The sequence below is a fragment of the Malania oleifera genome, chromosome 13, assembly GCF_029873635.1.
Source record: "Malania oleifera isolate guangnan ecotype guangnan chromosome 13, ASM2987363v1, whole genome shotgun sequence".
Taxonomy (NCBI): Eukaryota; Viridiplantae; Streptophyta; class Magnoliopsida; order Santalales; family Ximeniaceae; genus Malania; species Malania oleifera.
In genome coordinates, this window is record NC_080429.1 from 85,760,229 (window position 1) to 85,779,742 (window position 19,514).

The 19,514-nt window shown below is 36.7% G+C and overlaps 1 protein-coding gene across 1 annotated transcript in view; it reads right to left on the reverse strand.

The window, feature by feature from the left end:
- The window catches only part of LOC131146254 (protein LEO1 homolog), a 63,600-nt gene that overhangs the window by 13,085 nt on the left and 31,001 nt on the right, over positions 1 to 19,514 (reverse strand). The window contains exon 5 of the mRNA XM_058095726.1: positions 295 to 471. Within this exon, the coding sequence (XP_057951709.1) occupies positions 295 to 471 (177 nt within the window). The remainder of the gene's footprint in view (positions 1 to 294; positions 472 to 19,514) is intronic.

Here is a 19,514-nt window from a genome sequence, read left to right on the forward strand (position 1 = left end):
TTTATTTAAAAATAATTTTCCAGAATTTTGGCAGGCTAAGAGCATTAAACCAATAAAATCAATACCAAACAGCACAAAATTTTATTTTTTAAAAAAAATTGTCACTACACGCAAGCAGCATTCACCCATCAAAATATAACACATCAAACTTGCACAAACACAGTTAACACAGGAAGACCACTACATTTCAGAGAGAAAAGATGTTTGCATCTGTCTACAATGTAGTTTTGTATGCATTGCATGCATGCAGAGGCATAAAATATGTATACAACCAAGAATCCAATATTCCCTTACGGAAGTTGTGCCATCTGGATTTCTAACACTCCTCCAGCGCACAATATTGTTTTCCAAGCGAATACGTTTATTAGCACCAGATTCATCTGCCACAACTGTATCCTCTTCCTTATATGTCTTGGGATCAAATGGTTTCGGATCAATGCCAAATATATTAGAGACCTTGACCATATTCATCTGCAACAAGACGTAAAAATTGAGCATTAAAATTTTCTCCAAACTGGAAATAATGTACAGATGAGCTTCTGTAAACAGCAAGATTTGAAGGTACTGTGAACACAACAACCATAAGAGTCAACTTTCCAGAGATTTCTTGATGGAAATCATGAGAGTTGAAACATGCACTACTTACCTGGACTAAACAAACAAAAACACAAGCATGCCATGTAGGCTGTTCCCAAAAACAAAGATTGCTTTGCAGATCAAAATGCCCAGTGCAGTATAAACAGAACAATTAACAGATTCTTATTTTCCAAAACTAAAGAGTTGGTACCAAGAGAGGAATTCAGAACAAATATCACAAAGATGATTTCATTAACACAAAAAATAAAAGCAACATGACATCTAATTTCACATGTCAAATATCATATGGATATTTTTCTGGTAACAAAAGAAATTCATTGACAGATTAAGAATGTACAAACATGAGAATAAGACGTCTCCTTTCCACACTATGGGTAACCCCAGAAAAAGCCAAAAGAAAAGAAACCAGAAAGCATGAAAAACAACCCAGAACAATCTGCACGCCCTAACAAGCCAACAAGGAATGCCAATCGCGTTGAATAGCCGAATAAAAACACCCCCTTGATGTTCCCATTACCCACACACCAAAGAGAAGCCAAATAATAAAACTTCTCCCAAATCAACAGAAATGACAGCTTCTTCCCTGAGAAAATATTCACATTTTGCTCCATCCACAGGCCCCAAAATATTGCAAAGAAAGCACATTTCCATAACTCCTTACCTTCCTTTTTCCTACCAGAACTTACCAAAACCAAAAAAATGAATTGCCAAAAACTCCTCCACTGTCTCTGGAAAAACCAAACATTCTCCAAGATTTGAGGATTAACTTGCAACCCATTCAGGTAAATTCACAAATTTTATTAAATGAAACAGTAAGTCAAAAGTGTTTTAAGTAATTGCTCTCTCAATTCCTTAATTAGGGCTCCCTCTTTCCCTTTCTTTTATTGTATTTTTCATCATCTTCTTCCAATTTTTTTTTCTTCTAGTAATCATTATGAGATAACTACAAAAGGTCACCAAGAAAAACTTAGCCGTAGCAGGAAGAAGCTTGCCAATGTCATTCACCTGCATTGCTGACATCTCACCACAGTGATGTCAGAGCTCCAATCAAAGGTGCCTCCTGCTGCTGAATGTGAGTGTGAACTATGGTCAACGGCTTGCAGCCATAGGCCATAGACCCCTTTTTTGAGGTATGTTGCAAAGATGACCAGTTTCTGTTGTGTTGTAATTTCGTATCTGCTTGTTTCTGCTTTTGTAGCATCATTTGGTATGTTTTTTATGGACAATTCAGCATAATGAAGAGTTCCAAATTGGTTCAACATGATGAAGAGTATAAAAATGTTGAAATTTTGATTAAAATGAATGACCTAACTTGAAGATAGGTCTCTCCCTCTATTTATAATACAAATCAAATACATTCTAATTAACATAATACCCTTACTAACTCTCATTAATTAACATACTAACACAGTTAATACTAATACTAAAAGATTATAATAACCAACAACACTTCCTTTCAAGTTAGAGCATAAATATCATATGCTCATAGCTTTTACAAATAAATTTAACACAAGCACCCCCCAAAGCTCTATAAAACCAATCAGCAAGCTGCATATCGGACTTTACATAAGTGGTAATAATGAGCTTCTACACAAGTTTCTCCCGAACACAATGGCAATCCACTTCAATGTGATTTGTTCACTCATGAAAGACTAGATTGGAGACAATATGAAGAGCAATTTGATTATCACACATGAACCCCAATGACTTAAAATGTGGAAAACCCAATTCTTCCAACATGTTCTTCAATGAAACAAGTTCATAAGTGTTGTGAGCCATAGCTCTATACTCTGATTTAGCACTTGACCTAGCCACCGCAGTTTGTTTTTCAATCTTTCAAAAAACCAAATTACCACCAACCAAGATATAGTAACCGATTGTGGATCTTTGGTCGGAAGGCGACCCAGCCCAATCTGCATCTATATATCTCGGAGCATAAGTGGGACTCTGATCTCAATATAAAAGACCTCTCCTAGGTGCACCTTTGAGATATCTCAAGATGCGAATTACTGCGTCCTAGTGACTTGTCCTCAAAGAAACAAGAAATTGACTCACAACACTTGATGCGAAAGATATGTCCAACCGAGTTACTAGATATAATTCAACTTTCCAACAAGTCTCCGGTATCCTCCAGGATTAGACAAAAAATCATCCATATCCGGCACTAACTTGCTATTAGGATCCATGGGTGTATCAACCGGTTTGGATCCCAACAGTCCAGTTTCATCCAATAAATCAAAAACATACTTCCTCTGTGACAAAACAATTCCAATACAAGATCTAGATACTTCTATTCACAAGAATTTTTTCAACAATCCCAAATCTTTGGTTTGAAACTTGGTCTATAGAAAATGTTTAAGACTCTAAATACCTTTATCATCATCACCTATAATAACAATATCATCCACATACACAATAAGAAGGATCCTACAAGATGAAGTATGATGATAAAACACAGAGTGATCCACTGCAAACCGTAGAGTATGACAGCACTGAACTGATCAAACCATGCTCTAGGAGACAATTTTAAACATATAGTGCCCCCTTGACTCGACACACTAAGCGTGACTCCTGAGCAACAAACCCAAGTGATTGCTCCATATAGACCTACTCCTCAAGATCACCATGCAAGAAGGCATTCTTCACATCTAACTAATGCAGAGGCCAGTGGCAAGGAGATAAACAAACATACTAACATGAGTTTGGCAACCAAGGAAAAAGTGTCAAAATAATGCAAACCATACACCTGAGTATACCCTATAGCAACAAGACATGCCTTCAGATGAACCACGAAACCAACAGGGTTGACTTTCACAGTGCATACCCAGTGATAACCAACCACAAACTTGTCAGGAGGAAGAGATACCAAGTCCCAAGTATCATTGTCTTGTAAAGCATTCATCTCTTCAACCATGACATTCCTCCACCCAAAGTGGGCTAAGGCTTCCAAAATAGATTTACAAAGGGTAGGAGATGAAAGAGCAATAACAGAACAATAATAGGAGGGTGATACGAAGTCATAGCAAAAATAGTTGGAAAAGGGATGTTGTGTACATGTGCATTTACCTTCCCAAATAGAAATGGGATGATCAACGTCATGGGAAATATGATCATCAAATGAGGAAACCAAAGGTGGTGTAGTAAAATCTAGAGGGAACTCTCTTCCTTGAATCCACAATCGTGAATACACCTGCAAATTAGGACGATCAAGACGATGAGAAGGATTCAAACTACATGGAGACACAGGTGGTTGATTGGGTAAGGATAGCAAACTAGAATCTAGAAGATTAGGCAAAGGAAGAGACTCACTAAGATCAGAAGCACTCAAGGACTGAGTGTAGTAAGGTGTAGACTCAAAGAAGGTAACATCTACAGAAACAAAGAAGCCATGCAGCAAAGGACTATAACAATGATATTCCTTTTTGAGTATATGAGTAGCCCAAAAAGACACATTTTATAGCACGAGGATCAAACTTATCCACCTCGGGAATTAGTTGATGAACGAATGGGCACACACCCGAATATACTAGGAGGTAGAGAGAATAGAGGTAAATTAGGAAAGAGAATGGAGTAGGGAATTTTAGCACTAAAAACAAAGGATGGCATCCTATTGATAAGATAGCAAGTACAACAACACTCCGAAACACTTTAAGTGCATGCATTTGACAAAGTAAGGTGCAAGCGACTTCAAGGATATGTCTATTCTTCCTCTCTACAGCCTCATTTTGTTGAGGAGTGTGGGCACAAGATAATTGATTAACAATACCAAACTGAGTCATATAAGAATGAATTGAGTATTGAAATACTTTTTAGCATTAACACTCCAAAGTATTCAAACTGGCAAACCAAATTGAGTCTTAATTTCATAACAAAAGGCACAAAATATATGAAATAACTCAGAACGATCTTTTATTAAATATAACCAAGTCATCCTGGAGCAATCATCCACAAAGGTTACAAAGTACTGGAAACCCAACTTGGACGCAACTCTACTAGGACCCCAAACATCAAAATGGACTGACATGATACCATATTAGATTACCACTTTACCTAAAAGCTTAAACTGTTAGGTCGTGGGCCAACAATGTTAGTCAAGTTTTAACATTCCCCCGCATGTATGGCCCGACAACACATGGAGAGATAAACACACTATAAATAACACCCAACACCACAAAATAAACACGGGAAAGAAGACTAGAACCCAGCACCTCCAAGTAACTAGCTCTAATACCAAGTTGAGATTTTTATTAAAATGAATGATCCAACTCAAAGATAGGTCTCTGCCCTTATTTATAATACCAATCAAATACATTTTAATGACCATAATATCCTTACTAACTCTCACTAATTAACATACTAACACACTTATTAATAATACTAAAAGACTAAAATAACCATTAACAAAAAAAATATTGCACTTTTGTTTGGTACCTACTTGCACAAATTTATCACGCTTTAGCGGTGAACTATGCAGTGATTTTAAGCCAGAGAAAATCATTTACTGTATCCATATCGTTTAGAAAATGCTTCACTGTTTTTTAGACTCTGTTAGCATTCTTCAGTTCCAAGTCTTTCTCAATGCTCAGGTTTCATGTCCAAATGCTTGGTTTTGTGTTTCTTCATATGGCAGTGATGACTAGCATATTTTAATTAGGTTGTCATTGTAACATTCCGATGAAATAGGATTGGGAACTCTATTCCTGCCTCCCAAAGGAAAAAGAGATCTCTTCCATCCATCTAAACGCTTAGGCACTCTCTTGATCACCGGATCCAAAAAAGCTAACTGGTCTAGAATTATCCCCCAAAGGAACCAGTAGATAGGGCAATGGCCACTCTAGCTCAGCCCACCCTAACTCCAAAGATAACTCCCTAACAAGCTCAGCAGGCACATTAATTGCCACAATACCATTCTTCCCCATATTAATCTTAAGCCCGAAAACCCTTACAAAAATATAGAGCCCCAAAATATTCAAAAACGAAGGCCCATGATCCTCAAAAGAAAAAAATAGTATTATCACCAAATTGAATTTATGAAACCATAATCTCTAGTATAATCAGCAAATTGAAGGTGTGAAACCATAATCACCTCCTTCCCCACTCCCCATCCTTTCGCTAAACCTCTATCCACCACCCTATCAACCATCCTATTCAAAACATTAGCCAATAAAACAAATAAAAATGGGGAAAGAGTATCCCCTAGTCAAATCCCCTTCGTGGCCCAAAACAAGATTTAGGCTCATGATTCACCATCACTGAATAATTCATGGTAGACACAGTCTTTCATCCATCTTCGCCATCTCTCTCCAAACCCCGCATAAAAAACTTATCTAGAAAGTTCCAACTCACTTTACTGTAAGCCTTTTCGAAATCCAGCTTAAAGAAAGAATTAGTAATCTCACCTTCATTAAAGTTCCATTCCTATAAAATTCATTGAACACCTTCATCAAGCCATTCTTCACTACTGCCCAACAATTTTGATAGAAAGTTAAATTAAAACCATCCAGTCCAGGAGCTTTATCCCTCTCCATCTTGGAAATTGTAATCTAAGGTCTCTCTAACCAGGCTATCTTATCTACAGACAAAGGATCCCACTCCAAACCTTCCACCATCTGTCTGTTCTCATCCCCCTCAAAAAACAAGTTAAAACAAAAATCAATGATCTTTGAGGCAATCTTGCAAGCAAGATCGGAACGGCAATCCTTCAAGAACCTTCAAGGATCACACAACCTCTCCTAGTTTTGAAAAAAAATAAATAAAAGGATTTCATTAAAGAAGGAGAATAAAAAATCCTCCTAAACAAGATAGAAGAAGAAAAAAAGACAAAACAAAAACAAAAGTAGGAGAAACAAAGGAAAAACCATCAATCAAACCAACAATGAAAGCCAATCGCGTTGAATATCTAAGAAGCGCAATCCTTTAAAGCACCCAAAACCAACAAGCCAAAGCAGCCAAGTAATAAATCCTTTCCCATAACAACAAAATATTCAACTTCTTCCCAAAAAAAATAAGGGCATTCCAACCATAAACCCCATGACACTATGAAAAATGTGCATCTCCACAATGCTACAAAAGCTTTCCTCTACCAAAACCAGAAAAAGAGATTGGACAGCAACTTTATTGTAATTTTATTGTGACTTTGCCTTTTTCTTTTAAGAGGACATTTTGTTCTCCTCTCATCTCACTTAGTTTGTTCTCTTTTATTATATTTTTTCTTACCAAAAAAAAAGAAGAAGAACTCAGTGACCATGGCCCCAACCATGTCAAGCATCTACCAAAACACCCCAACAACAATCGAATCAGAATGCTATATGCTTCCTACCCCTCCCCTCAAGCAACATAGTTAACAATCTGAAACCCACAAAATAGCCCATGACCATCTCTTGATGCTGCCTTGGCACATGGCCTAATTGTCCAGATGCCTCAATCATGTCAAGTGATCAAGGGGCTACCTAAAGATCATATAACCATGAGTGCTCTAATAGGGCATGAGCCACATCCATCGAGAATACATCACAATAACCCCTATCTAAATAATATACCATTTGGATGGGTGCAAGGCTCATCCCAGTGGTGGGTTTTTCCTATTTACCCTATTCACTCTAAAAGCATGGAGGTGAGGCTCTAAATGAAGTTTCAAACTACCTAGAGTGGCTTTGGAGATTACAATCATGCTACTACTCAAATCAATAGCCAACTTGCATGTCCTATCTAAGTTTTATATTTCGATTTTGACTAAAATTTGAAGCTCCAAAAGTACAAAAATTTCGAAGGAAATTTCAATTTCAATTTTGATTTGAAAAAAAGATGGAAAAAGCAGTAAAGCTAAATTAATCAAGATGAATGGGAGAATTTTGTTACCTCACCAAAGACTTAAAGCACAACTTCCGAAAGTTTCAGCTTATTTCTCAAAAACTTACTTGCAATTTCTCAGGTTCTCACACACAACCCAAGAAATGCATCAATAAGGTCCGAATATGGTGCTGGCAGAACTGAGTTTTATCTCCCAAAATATGTAACAAGCACTAGCAGATGAATTTCTTCAAGTTAGTGCCAAAATATGTGCACGAAATCAAATTTATCATGGCTTGATTCAATTTCTTGCAGTTTTGAAGTTACAATCAAAGAGGAAAAAATTTTCAAGCATTGTCTACTCACGAGGCACATAGGCTGCTGGCCATGGTCATCCGGTGATGTTGTTCCAGCTAGGGGTATATCCAGGGGTTGTGATACCAGTGGTGCTGTATGTGTGAAGAGAAAATACCAGGAAGCTAGAGATTTTTAGGGGACGAAACCCAGGAAATATTCAGGTGGTGCATGGGGCCGTACCTCATTAGTTGAAGAGAAAACAGGAAGCTGGGGCTTTTTGGAGGTGTCTGTTTTCAGTGGTGATGGTGGTATCACAAAAATCTTCCAGCAAAGTGGTGTTTAAAAATGAATGGCACAACTGTAACTTTCTGGTGAACTTGCCGGATCATGAACGGTACACAGATTTCGGAAAATTTTTTCAAATTTACTTCATGTAACTTCTTGAAATTCTCTGGTTTACAACAATTTTGGTTGCAATGGAAGTGAATGGAAATCATTGTAGCTATATTCTGGTTCTTGGAAGAGTGCAGTGGAAGATTGTGGATTTGAATCAAGTTGACTTGGGTACCAAATGGATGCAGCACATAACAGCAATACAGTAGAACAGACAATCAAGGGAGAGAAAGATAGATAATGAAGGAGTACAGAAGAAGGAATGGAAAAACAGAAGGGTCTGCATGAGAGAGAGAGAGAGAGAGAAAGAGAGAGAGAATTCTCAAATTCTGGATTCAAAACATGATTAAATTCTGAATTCAAAATATGATCACTGTCTCATACTCTTCAACTCCAATATCATATATATGCTTAAATTAACTAAAACGCATAATTACAAATTAACCCAAACCTACCCAAAATTTACATAACACCAAACAAAAAGTCTACCACAGGCAGTGTCCTAAATCTACGCCAAAAATAAGTATGCCAAATAAGCTTCCCAAATGATGCCACCGGTCCTCCCTCAGTCCCCTTGCTGCCAGCCACAATTTTGCTCTTTTTTTTTTCTTTTTTCTTTTTTATAGCAAAAGAAGAGATTCATTAGTGAGAGAAGAAGAACAAAAGAAGAGGAGAATAAGACATCTCTTGTCAAAATTCTAGAAAAATTCAGCAAAAAAAGGACATAAAAAAACAAATAAATACTATGAAATATCAATGTGAAAACTTCCTCCATTCTCGCTGAATTCCTGAAAAGCTAGTTCCGTTAAAGCATCCCAAGCCAACAAGATCATAAAGAGGCCAAGTATTGAATCTTTTCCCAAACCAGCTGCCAATTCAATTTTTCCCCAAAAAAAAACCATGCTTTATGCTCCAACCATAATCCCCACCATACTGCAAACATACCGCATTTCCAAAAAACAGCCCTATCCCATCCTTCATTCAAAATCCTCAAAAGAAATAACCAGCATTCCTTCCACTGACACTGAACAAACTCAAGCTTCTTCAAACACACCAAATAATTTATTCTAGATGCTCCAAGAAAAATCAGTGCAAGTACCAATGAGATGCCGATTAGAGTTCAAAAAACAAAGCACACAAACATCTAGAGATAAGATCTTCAAACCAATTTTTCTTTTATTACCACTCAAACCAAACCTGTCTCACCCTTGACCATCAAAGCATTTACTTGTGCTAGCTCAACCTGCCAAAAACCAACACGGGCACACTGTTGTCTCCTGCATCCCCATCACAATTCACAACTGACTCTATTTCAAAACACTTGAACAATGATTAGAAGCAATTTCTACAAAGCACGTCCAAATCCTAAGTCAAATTTTGAAGGGGGAAATAAAAAAAATATCGTCCCCCACACAATATTGAAAAAAAATCTATCAAAACAAGTAGCAACCACAAAATCCCCACTGCAAACCAAGCCAAATGAGCATTTGACGAAAGAATATTCCACTGATTGTGCTGTGCACCCTAATGAAGTTATCACTACAGTAATACAAGAGTCCCAAGCTTCTTGTTAGAAGATTTCCAACAATCTATGTTATGAAATAGATGGTTGGAAAGAAAGAAATAATAGAGCCTTCAAAGATACAAACTACTTCTCTTCAGATTTGCAAAGACCAGTGGATAGCTGTTGTTTTCAGCCGGCTTAGTGGCCAAATTGTTAATGATCATAATGTAATCCTTGACATTTGTGACACTCTACAGAGTGATTGATGTTTTGTACCAGGGGAAGGCATCCCCTTGATGCCTTAATAATATAAATTTCTCTTTATCAATATTTTAAATAAATAAATAAGAGATTCCTACACACCCCAATTCAGGGAGCAATACAAATCACAAACCATAGACAGCATATGCACCTACTAAATGCACCCCAAGTCCAGGACTATTGGGCCTAGGGACAGATCTAAAACACAACTATCCCCTCGCCCCCTCACCTCCAGAAGAACAGATAAGGAAAAGGTCCCTAAACCCCATCAATCTGATTAGCAAACCTGGTGTCCAAATGACAATATACCTCCTAAAGAGCCGTTAAAAAGCAAATAACCTCAATTCCCGATCCTTGAGAAAAACCCCACACGCTACTAACCAACAAATCATCAACCCACTCTAATTAGATGCTAGAATGATATCAGGAGCAGACCCTCAAAATGACCCTGTTAACTTTGTGCCACTTGCTAGAATCACTAAGGCCTCTTTACAGTCTAACTTAACACTAATGTTGAGACCTTATCAGGCCCTCCCCATCTTGACAGCTTAAAAATTTACATAAGCAGATAATTTTTGCAGCTGACGGCGAGCCTTGACCTAACACTAAAGGTGTAGCATCCAAATCTATGGAAACAGCCTCTCCAAAATGTGGAAATCAGGCAACATACATCAGGCCTGCCCTAGGGAGCCTTGTGCATTGGATGTTGCAATTTTGCTTTTTTTTCAAGCTAATTACTGCAATTCCTTCTCTGCCCCTTCTTGTTCCTATCATACAAGGGTAAATTGATATTCACACCTCATGACACATGGAACTATGGAACTCACTAATCTAAAACCTAATTCATTAGCAACGCAATAAAGAGATACCAGTAGCTAGCCCCTGCTTTCTGTTGGGAGTTTTTTTTTGGGTGAATTTGTTGGGTTCATTTCTGTTTTATAAAGTACTAGGATTGGGATGTAATCAGTATCCCTAGTGTGGTGACATGAATAACTTACACATTTGAGCCAGCGTAGATTAACTCCAAATCAATATTTTTATCTTAAGTAACCATAAATTGCAACCCCTGCCCCCCGCCCGCCAACAATTTTCGTTCCAATCAAAATGGTCACAATCCGGAGTGTACAAGAGAGAGAGAGAGAGAGCAACTGACCTAAAGTCCAAAGTCCATCATTGCAGGCTGCTAGCAGAACAACAATCGTTGGCAGCAAAAAGTCCATCATTTGGCTTCACAACCACCGAAAAGCACAATCGCCAGCAGAAACGATACAGAGCATTCATGCAGCTGGTAGAGAGAGAATCATGGACAAAAGGGGTGAAGGACCTTTACGCAAAAGACTCAAAGGTCCAACACAATGAGGAAGTTCTGCCTCTCAGGTTTCGAACTTTGCATATTAGGATTTGGGAGTCAAGAATCCCAAAACGCTAACTTAAAAAGCTAGTGTTTTTTATTAGGCAATTTTTTAGATTTAAATTCTATTTTTATTTTTAGGATTTGGAAATGCTTAGGGGATAAAGGAGCTATATGGTTAACTAATCTATTCAACACTATTACAAAAACCAAGAAAATGTCGGAGGAATAGAGGAAAAGCACATTAATACCTATATATAAAAACAAAGGTGATATTCCAAAAGGTAATGACTACCCCAGAATAAAGATTATGAGTCATACGATGAAACTGTGGGAAAGGGTAATTGAGCAAAGAATAAGACAAGATGAGGATCAATTTGGTTTTATTGTTGGCAGATCAACAACATAAGTTATTTATCTTCTAAAAAGATCATTAGAAGATCAATGGAAAAGTTTAAGGAAAAGAAGAGGGACTTGCATATGGTTTTTCTTGACCTAGAGAAAACCTATGATAGAGTACCTAGGAAGTTCTTTGGTCAATTTTAGAAAAGAAGGGAGTATGCAGTAAATATACTAAGGTCATTAAGGATACATATGATAGAGTAACGACTAGCGTTAGGAATGTAAGAGGAGAGTCGAGAGAATTTTCAAATCACAACAAGTACACATCAAGATTCTACTTTGAGCCCTTATCTTTTTATTTAGTGATTGATGAACTCACTAGGAATATCCAAAACGAGATCCCTAGGCGTATGTTATTTGCAAATGATATTTTCTTTATTGATGAAAGTAGGAGTGGGGTGAAATCTAAGCTAGAACTATGGAGAACTGCTTCACAGTGTAAAGGTTTTAGGGTAACTAGAAATATGATAGAATATGTGAAATTTAATTTCAGTAATGCAAAGAGGAATATTTGAGATGGATTAAACTTGGTAATCAAGAAAATAATAGCACTAGTAGATTCCAATATCTTGGATATATTATGCGAACAAAAGGAGAGATTGATGAGGTTGTAATAGATAGAGTTGAAGCAAGTTGAATAAAATGGACAAGTGCTTCAAGCATGATGTGTGATCGTAGAATACCCTTAAAACCTCTAGATTCTAAAGCTTCTCTCCAGAAATCTAACTTAGACTCTACTCCACCCACTACTACTACCACCCACTAGATTCTAAAGCTTCTCTCCATAAATTTAACTTAGATTCTACTCCACCCACTACTACTAGTGCTATTGATTTCTTCATCAATCATCAAGTTTAAAATTGTCTCCAATATTCCTACTATTACTGAAATTCCATTTCATATATTCCTCCTCCTACTACTACTATCGAAATCTACTAATGCTATTGATTTCTTCATCAATCATCAAGTTTAACGTTGTCTCCAATATTCCTCCTCCTACTACTAAAATTCCATTTCATATATTCTAGATCCTTTCATATATTCCTCCTACTACCCACTACTACTACTACTACTATCGAAATCTACTAATCCTAGTACAACTACTACTATCGAGATCTACTAGTGCTATTTCTTCATCAATCATCAAGTTTAATGTTGTCTCCAATATTCCTCCAACTATTACTGAAATTCCATTTCATATATTCTAGAATCTTTCATATATTCCTCCTACTACATACTATTACTACTACTACTACTACTATTATCAAAATCTACTAGTGCTATTGATTTCTTCATCAATAATCAAGTTTAACGTTGTCTCCAATATTCCTCCTCCTACTACTGAAATTTCATTTCATATATTCTAGATTCCACTACTACTACTGATACTACTACTACTATATTCTAGATTCTTTCATATATTCCTCCTACTGCCCACTACTACTACGATCGAAATCTACCAGTGCTATTGATTTCTTCATCAATCAAGTTTAACGTTATCTCCAATATTCCTCCTACTATACTGAAATTCCATTTCATATATTCTAGATTCTACTACATCCTAAAGTCCTAGTTGGAGGTTTAGGAGGTGCCAAGATTGAATCTTGTGAGGGGTGGGAAGGGATATGGGATGGGAGATGCGCTACCTCCAATAGTGCGGCCCAGACCCAGTATGGGCTTCCAATTAACCTAGTTGGAGGTCTCAAGTTTGAATCCTAAGAGGGTGAGAATGGGTATGGGATGGGATATGGGCTACCTCCGATAGTGTACTTATACACAACGGGACAAGGAAAGTAGGGTTCAAGGGAGTCTAGGGCTGAGAGTTAAATAGTAAAATACCCACAACAACATAACATATTATTAAAAATGTTACACATGGCAAGAAAGTGGGGAGTGATGCATGACAGCATCATGGAACTACAGCCAACGCATAAATTTGGGAGAGATAGAGGAGCGGAGAAGAGAAGAAGAAAGAAAAGAGAAGAAAAGAGGTACAAGGGGGAAATCACATGTTCACTTTCAATTCAAATTCATCAACAACCAACCTTCTACATGGTTTTCACGCACTATTTATAAGAAAGTCGATAACACAAGAACTTACGCATATACCCCCTAAAACTACATGAAAAAACAAACACACCCCTAAAATACAAAAATATTACAAACATGCCCCCAAAACACATAATCCTATTATGAATAAACTGAACACACGTAATAAATGGCTAATTAACTACAGACATGTGGGTTTAGGTCCCAATAATCCATAGACCCTCCTCCTTGACATTGGCCTACAAATTGGATTGAAATGGCCTACAAATTGGATTGAAATGACCCACCCTAATACCTGTTTCTCATCCTACACTAATTCCCTCCTCCTAAAAAGAACTCAATTCCATTTAGTTGGGGAAAGTAACAAGGAATCCACCATGAATAGAATCATCTTGCTTCATGGTTAGAAGAAGAGAGATGACATCAACGTATACTTCTTCCTATCAATGGAGAGGCAATAAGAATTCTCATATCCATCATGCTTAACCTTCCCATCAAATAATCATGAACGGCCCACAATGATATGACAAATTAGAGGAAGGACATCACATTGCACTATCTCCACAATTGAACTAAACTTGAAGGTATGAAGCAACGATCATCGACCTTCAAGTTGGTATAGTTCACCTAAGATATTTTGTATGGATAGGATGAGGTTCAACTTCCAAAATTAACTTCTTCACAACTTCTTCAAAAACTACATTTGTACAGTTACTAGGATGAATGTCGAAGGTACAAAGCTGCTTTTCACAAACCACTCAAGTTTGAAAGATGATGGTTAACCTCCAATCTTCTTTTTCTTCAACCTTGCACGAAGAGAGCATATGTCAAAGCACTAAACAGATTTTCACATTGTCACCATCATATAAGTCACTTAAAATTTCCATTTCAGCTTCAACTTCTTGAATGCCATCATCATCTTCTTTTTCCCTGCACCAGCCATGACTTGGTTAGAACATCGTGCAGCTCGATGCCCAAAACCTTGAGATTTGAAGCATTTGATTGATCGTTGGCCCTTAAAAGTTGTTTTGGAATGCTAATAACTCTTCCAGGGGGTATTAGTTTGCACTCCTTTACTCAATTGCTCAACCATATTCTCTTGTACAACCCCGCTAGTATTCTTCTCAAACCAAAGGGTTGATGTGGCCCTAGGACGATTATGTTGCATATCCTCCTCAATCTGACCGTAATGACACAACATGCAGCAAGCTTGGAGGCAATAGCCAGCTTCAACCCTTTCCTGTACAAAGCTCTCATCACATCCTCTTTCCATTCTATGTTGGCGCGTGCAGCAAAATTATAGAACCTACTAGCGTACTCTGTCACTGTCCTTTTTTCTTGCTTCAAATTAAAGAGTTGGAAATGAACATTTTTCTAGTAATTGGGAGGTACAAATTGCTTCTGCAAGGCTCGTGTCATCACATCCCACGTTGTAGTCTCACCAAATCTCTTTCTTCTAAAGATCTCCTATTGTTTAATCCACCAAATTTGAGCAGTTCTCTTCAATTTTGATTCAACCAAATACAACTTTATAGCCTCATTCATGTCATACCATCAGAAATAGTGTCTTCTAAAGATCTCCTATTGTTTAATCCACCAAATTTGAGCAGTTCTCTTCAATTTTGATTCAACCAAATACAACTTTATAGCCTCATTCATGTCATACCATCAGAAATAGTGCTCCAAAGAATACATCCAATCATCAAATTCATTAAGAGAACCATCACTATTAAAATTTGAGACTTCTAGTTTAATTCCCTTACTCAAATGATCATTTTATCCTTAATGCAACTCAAAAGTATAAGGGACAGCAGCTATACCAATTTCCTGTTTGGTAGGAAATACCATGGGCATCTTACATAGGGCTGCAACTTCAGTTGTTAGCCTATTCAAAGCATCAGTAATAGTCTCCAAAGCGTTCTCCATGTTTGTACACAATCAGACAATAATTCCACCTTCGTAAACAACTCAAAATTAGTCCCATGTTGCAATTATATACCACCAAGGACCCTCAAACAATTTGCTAATAATCCTCAATCTATTCATGCAAACCACAAACTGACTCCAATTTCAAGAACAATCTTCAATTCAATTTGATCTTGAGTGTTGTGCCAAAATGAAACAACATCACTTAGAAACCTCATAAAATGCAGTAGTAAAACCTGATTCTTTATGGTAGTGACAATTTCTAGGTTTTCATATCAAATTATCATGCATGCTTACAATATATCACATCCACAATCAAAAAATCAAGCTGTAGATCAAAATATCATGGAAAAAACTCAAAATCTCACCACTGGAGCAATTTTTCACAAAACAGGAAAATACAGGGGAAAAATACTAACAGTTTTCCTCACGCATGTCGCCAGCACATGGAGCGTGTGTGGCACGTGCAGTAATTCTCCAGCGACGAAACTTCCAGCAAAGGTAGATTAGGGGTTGGTGATTACAATGGTGGTGGTTTTACAGGAAAAGCATGGGAAGTTAGGTATTTAAGAGGGAACAACAGCTTGAAATTTTGACTGGCGCATGGGACTTCATCAATGATCAGACGGCGATGAAATTTCAGGGAGAGGGTTTCAGGGGGGGCTCTGTTTTCAATAGTATGGGTGGTGTTATATATTTTTTGTGGGAAATTAGGGTTTGGGTTTGAGGGGCACAACTGTAATTTGTATGGAAGTTACATATGAACAGTGTTTCAGCTTGCTGGAATTTTCCTGCATTTTCTGAACTTAGTTGTTGAAATTATCTGGTACAAGACTAGGTTGGCAAAAGTAGGAAATGATCTGCATTGATTCTGAGATAGAAACAGAAGCAGATTTGCAGAGTATAATAGAAGACAGCAAAGAGGTCGAGATAAAACAGAACAGAAGAGAAGTGGAGAAGAAAGCAGAAGAAGAAGAAGAAGAAGAAGAAGAAGAAGAAGAAGAAGAAGAAGAAGAAGAAAAGAGAAGAAGAGTGAGGGACCAAAATAAGGGATCAAAAATGATACCAAATGATGCAGGACAACATTATGGAACTACAGCCGACACATAATTTGGGAGAGATAGAGGAAAGGAGAGGAGAAGAAAAGAGAAGAAGATGAAAGAAGGGAGAAGATAAGACATAAAACGGGGAAATCATGCATTCACTTTCTATTCAAAATCATCAACAACCAACCTTCTACATGGCTTTTACACAATATTTATAAGAAAACCAATAACACAAAAAATTACACACATACCCCTAAAACTACATGAAACTACAAACACACCCCTAAAATACAAAGATATTACAAATAAGCCCCCAAAACAAATACTCACGCAACAAACAAACTAAACACACATAAGAAACAACTAATTAACTAAGCACATTTGGGATTAGGACCCAATAATCCATTGACCCTCTTCTTCGACATTGGCCTCCAAATTGGGTCAAAATGATCCATCCAAATACCCATTTCTCATCCTACATCATGGAGTTAGGAGTCTAGGGGCTGAGGTATAAAAAAGTCTCTAAAGAAGTCTTCTTTTACCCATCACATCATTGATGCACAAGGCAAATGCCTAATTAAATAATATATATTGTGAAAGTGCTCTTTAAAGAAGTTATCATTCACCAAGACAGCACAGCAGCCCCACTGCACAAGAAAAAAACCTAATACAATACAATATATTATCAAAAGTGTTATTTAAACATTAATAATAATAAAAGGTAATGAAATAAGGTAAATACCTAATATATTATAAAATATTAAAATTTAAAAAGTTCTTCTTTTCAAAAAGATAGCCCAGCAGCTAGCTGCACAACGAAAAAATTTAATATAATGTACTAGGGTATATGTATATCTTTGAGAGTTTCATGTGTATTTCTCTCTGTGTGTGTATTATATATATAATATATAATGATTATGTGTATATATGTCCAATGAAGTTTCCATTTATTAGAACACCATTTTCATTCCATTTGAACGATCAGAAGAACCCTCCACAGTATGTACACCCATTGTACGACATTCCATGACCAGTAACAGTTCCCATTCCGCGTACCATAATGATCCGCATTCCAGGTATCATTGTTCTTATCCAACAAAGCTCTTTCATCCAGGTTACCTGCAGAACAAACCCCACCACCCCATGTGGAAAAAAATAATGAGGCTCCAATATTTTATTATAGCTAATCCATGCTTTTAAGGTCAGGCTCATTAACATCTTTCGACACCTTAAAATCAAACGCCCAACCATGGTCTTAAATTTCCACGAAATTGTCCAAATTTCGATAGAAATTTTCCGGTTTCCGTCACCCTCCAATTTCTGTCTTGCATAATTTCCATAAAAATCCAACAAATCATCCCAAAATTTATTGAAATCTCAAAATTTCAGCGAAACATGTCAAAATTTTAACTATACAATGAAATTTCCTTGAAATTCAAATAAGAGATTTAGAAGTGAAGTGAAATTTCTCTCTTAATTTATTTTATTTATTTTTATCGAAACAAAATATTATTACAAATGCTTTTGAAATTATATGAAAAAATAAACTTACAGGCTTACAGCAGCATTTTATTTAACCATTTATGTCTAAATTATCATTATTTGTATAATAAATCATATTTAAATGATTTATGAATTTCATTTGTATTAGCTGAATATGTTTACTGTACATTATCTTACAAATATGTTTGATACACATACTATATTACAACTTTTCCACCTCATACACAACATAGATGTATTTAACTTGTAATATATTAGTCCTAAAACTTACATTATTTTATGTTTGTTAACCATTTCTAAAGTTTCACAAATAATTTCAAGCTTTACTACTGATTTCCGTTATTTTTTTAAATTGAAATCGAAATTTACATCAAAATCAAAATTTCCATCAAAATTTCCGCACTTTTGGAGCTGCTTCAAAATTTGAGCCGAAATCAAAATTTAAGACCTTCTGCCCAACTATTAATCTTGATCCCACATGAAGCTAACACATGCTCAATTTTCTCCAGCCCATCCTCTTTGCTGCAAGGTCTGGCCAACATTAATTTAAACTCTAAAAAAGATTTGTATCTCTAATTGAGCTAAGAATTATGCCAAAGAATGCCCTCCTTCCATAACAAATCCTCTCAGGGTAGTGCATGCTAGCCATTAGCAATACTGGGAATTGACCATTACCAGTTTTTTTTTTTGTCACGTAAAAATTCACAAACTTAGGTTTCTCAAAGACCAAGGCCTCCCGATAACATTCTGATTCCAGGGCTTCTAAATAACTAAGATTCTCCATATTTGTGCAATCATACTCTGCCTCACTTCATCATCTCACACAATATTTCTAGCCCTACAGTCCCTGCATTTTAATATGCAAGTCCCCAGATGAATCGTAGCATAGCATTTTGGGCTTTAAACACCTCCTTGTTTACCATCTCACTCAAGGTTACCAGATATTCTTTTCCACATGGATTGATGAATGAACGTTATCTACCTGCCTTGAGAATCTTTTTGACAAAATTAAAGCATTCATTCTCATTTTATGTGACAGAAGTATTGCATGTCATCCGGTCCCTTTCTATACCAGAAGTATTCCATTCATTCTCATTTTCTGTGAGGGCATATGATCTCTTACCGTTAGAATCTTCAATAGTCCGATGCTACACAACAGCCTGGTCAAAATGACCTTGAATATATTTCTGTCAATCACCAACACCCTGCTAACTCTTTCCTCACCCTGAAGTGGGTCTCCAAAGTTGGGATGTATAGTCACTCATTTAGGTTCTGCTTGCAAATCATTTTTTTTATCAGTAGTCCTACTTGAAAATTATAATGATTAAATAAAACCAATCTATAACCAACTGTCACTGAATAGGAGAATAGACGGTCTCCCACTTAAACTACAAAA